General features: G+C 58.9%; 2 protein-coding genes across 2 annotated transcripts; one reads left to right on the top strand and one right to left on the bottom strand.

The window, feature by feature from the left end:
* SDRG_15000 (hypothetical protein) lies at positions 1–1,495 on the bottom strand. The gene has a single exon (XM_008621163.1). It carries the CDS (start codon positions 1,482–1,484, stop codon positions 72–74), a length of 1,413 nt encoding a protein of 470 aa, XP_008619385.1. The 5' UTR covers positions 1,485–1,495; the 3' UTR covers positions 1–71.
* A 165-nt stretch (positions 1,496–1,660) lies between these two features.
* Positions 1,661–2,303, top strand: SDRG_15001 (hypothetical protein). Its single transcript, XM_008621164.1, has one exon. It carries the CDS (start codon positions 1,671–1,673, stop codon positions 2,289–2,291), a length of 621 nt encoding a protein of 206 aa, XP_008619386.1. The 5' UTR covers positions 1,661–1,670; the 3' UTR covers positions 2,292–2,303.
* Positions 2,304–2,682: the final 379 nt, after the last annotated feature.

Below are 2,682 nucleotides of genomic sequence, written 5' to 3' on the forward strand. Positions count from 1 at the left end.
GCGTCAACGCACCCGCCTCCTTGCCTCGCGAGACCCGCATCTGGTGCTTTTGAGAGACAACGCGCATAGGACTAGAAAGAGATGTGTTTGGGACACGGTGTCAGGGACTGGGCGGTGACGTAGTTGATCTGGTTGCGGCGGAGATCGATGAGCTCGAGCGACGGCCCGAGGCGGCGAAAGCAGTCGGCTGTGCACGCATTATAGATCGCCCGACACCCGTCGTTCTTGATGCCATTCGACTTGAGGTCGATCGTGACCAAATGCTGAAGCGCCCCCGCCAAGAAGGCGTGGGCGACGGCCTTCCCGCCGCGATCGCCGACGAGGTTGCCGGCAAAAAGAAGGTGTTGCAGCTTGGGAAGCCCGCCTTTCGAGAGCGCCTCAAAGAGATGTATGAGGGCCGTCGCGTCGAGGCTGTTGGCCCGCAAGTCGAGCCGCGTCATCTGGCCGCACGCGCCTTGCTTAAAGGCCTCGGCGAGCGATAGGACGCCCCGCAACTTGATGTCGTTCCAGGACAAGTTGAGCTCCAGAAGGCGCGGACAGGCGCCCGTGAGAAGCGACTTGCCGAGTTCGATGCACGCGGCTTCACCAATGTGATCACCTTTGCAGTCTTCGACGTGGCGAAAGCGCTTCAGGTTGACAGTGAACAGCGTCTTGAGCTTTGGGGGGGCTTTCGGGTCCGGGGGGGGCGCCAGTCGTAGAATTAGAGACGTCGCGGTTTCGAGCTGCTCCTTGGGCACGACATGGGGCGGTGTTCGGATCGCGGGCAGCATGCCGCAGTGGCGTCCGAGGGCGTCGGCCTCGTCGATACATGCTGCGAGCATGTCGTCGCGGGCCTCTTGGAGCCGACGGCTCGCGATGCTTTTGACAAAGTCGGTGATGGGCAGCGTCGGTGCCGACGCGGTCGTAGCCAACACCGGCGTCGCTTCGGCGTGGAGAGCGCTGAGCCGGTGCAGGCGAATCTCGGACACGACGGTCATCTTGGCATCGCGCTTTTGGTGCTGGAGATCGCAGGCAGCGATCTTTTTCGCCATCTTGCGGGCGATTTTGCGGTTGCCGCGGCGCTGGAGCTTGGTCTTCTTCTCGCGCTTCATGTCGAGCCGACGTATGGCGTCTGCGGCGGCGTCGGCTTGGCGTTTGGCGGTCTTCTCCGCTTCATACATAGTTTTAGCTTGCTCGTACGCCACGTCTTGCTTCCACTTGAGCGTCGTGTTGGTGCGCGACGCAAAGCGCGATTCGCGTGTGCCCACAAGAGCGTGTGCTGCTGCCGTCAAGCCGCGCCCGACTTGGGTGAAAATGTCCGGAGGCTCCTCTTCCGAGCTCGACGAGCTCAGATTTGAGCTCGAATCGTCGTCGTCGTCGTCGCTACTCTCGTCGTTGTCGTCACTGTCGTCGTCATTATTGTCGTCGTCGTCGTCGTCGCTCGAGTGCCGAAGCAGTTGGCTCAGCGTCGTCTCGTCGTCGTCGTCGTCGCTGCAGGCACTCATGGTCGTTACGCGCGCGAAACCGTCGACGTCCACGACCGTCCGTTGTCGTGCTGGCTCTATTGATAGACCGCACCAACCGCTGGCATCCAAAATAGTGTCGTACGTAACAACGGATCCAGTTTGAACGAGGGGCTTCGATTTTTCTCGCTCAATGTAGCACATCAAAAATTGCGGACTTTTGGAGATATGCCATCGCTGCCACCGCGCCTTCTATCGGTGCTCTACGCGCCGGCGCTGCCCCAAGTGCTCCACGGTACGTCGGCAGTTATTAGCCTCGGCACCGCCGCGTTCACGGCCAACTACCTCAAGACCACGAGCTGCAACCCGTTCGTGTCGGCCATCAGCAAGACGGGGCCATTCCAGTTTCTCTTCGCCTCCGCCTTGGTCACAGCGTGTGCGAGCGTTGTATGGATGCACATGGCCCGCCGGCACCGGCAGTGGTACATGGCGAAGCGGCTGCACGTCATGTCGGCCGATGTCGTCGCGTTCGTCTTCAACATTTGCGCGGGGACTGCCGTCAACTTTTCAGCTGCCGGCCAATATGTATGTTCAAGCCGGTACGCGACCGAGCTGGACGTTATTTGCGACGTCAACTGCGGTGCGCTCAACGGCAGCCTTATGGCCGATGGGATTCTAGTACTGCTGCTGTTGTTTTCCGTGCTCTCGACGGGCTACCAGCTCCATTTGGCCGACCGCCGCACCATGTATTTGGTGCAAACGCCCGCGACCAAGAGTATCACGTTCATGGAGACGCCGCGGTCGGACTGCATCCACTTCGAGCTCGACACGCCGACTATGGCCGTGTGAACGCAAGTCGTCTAACGTCTGCGCGGTGTGGACGAGCGTAATGTAGCGTTATGGGTTTACTTGACACGCAGTTGGTAGATGACACGCAGTTGGTAGATAGGAGACAGATCGAGTACGGGGATAACTCATTTCAACAACAGATCGAGTACGACGATGTCGACACTGTGAAATGATTAAATAGAAAATCGTAGTTCTTGGTACTATTCGGGTCGAGAACATCGAGAACATCTCGCCTAGCGACCTACACTAGGCGTTTGCAACGTCATTTCTCTTCCATTTCTGTCAGTGTTCAACACGAAGGCCTCGCACGTACAAACAACGAGAGGAAAGGCATCTCGATATACCGACTGGACACGATGTTCCGAGTGCTTTGCCAGCGACCTTGCACATC

Source organism: Saprolegnia diclina (assembly GCF_000281045.1).
Source record: "Saprolegnia diclina VS20 unplaced genomic scaffold supercont1.82, whole genome shotgun sequence".
NCBI lineage: Eukaryota > Oomycota > Saprolegniomycetes > Saprolegniales > Saprolegniaceae > Saprolegnia > Saprolegnia diclina.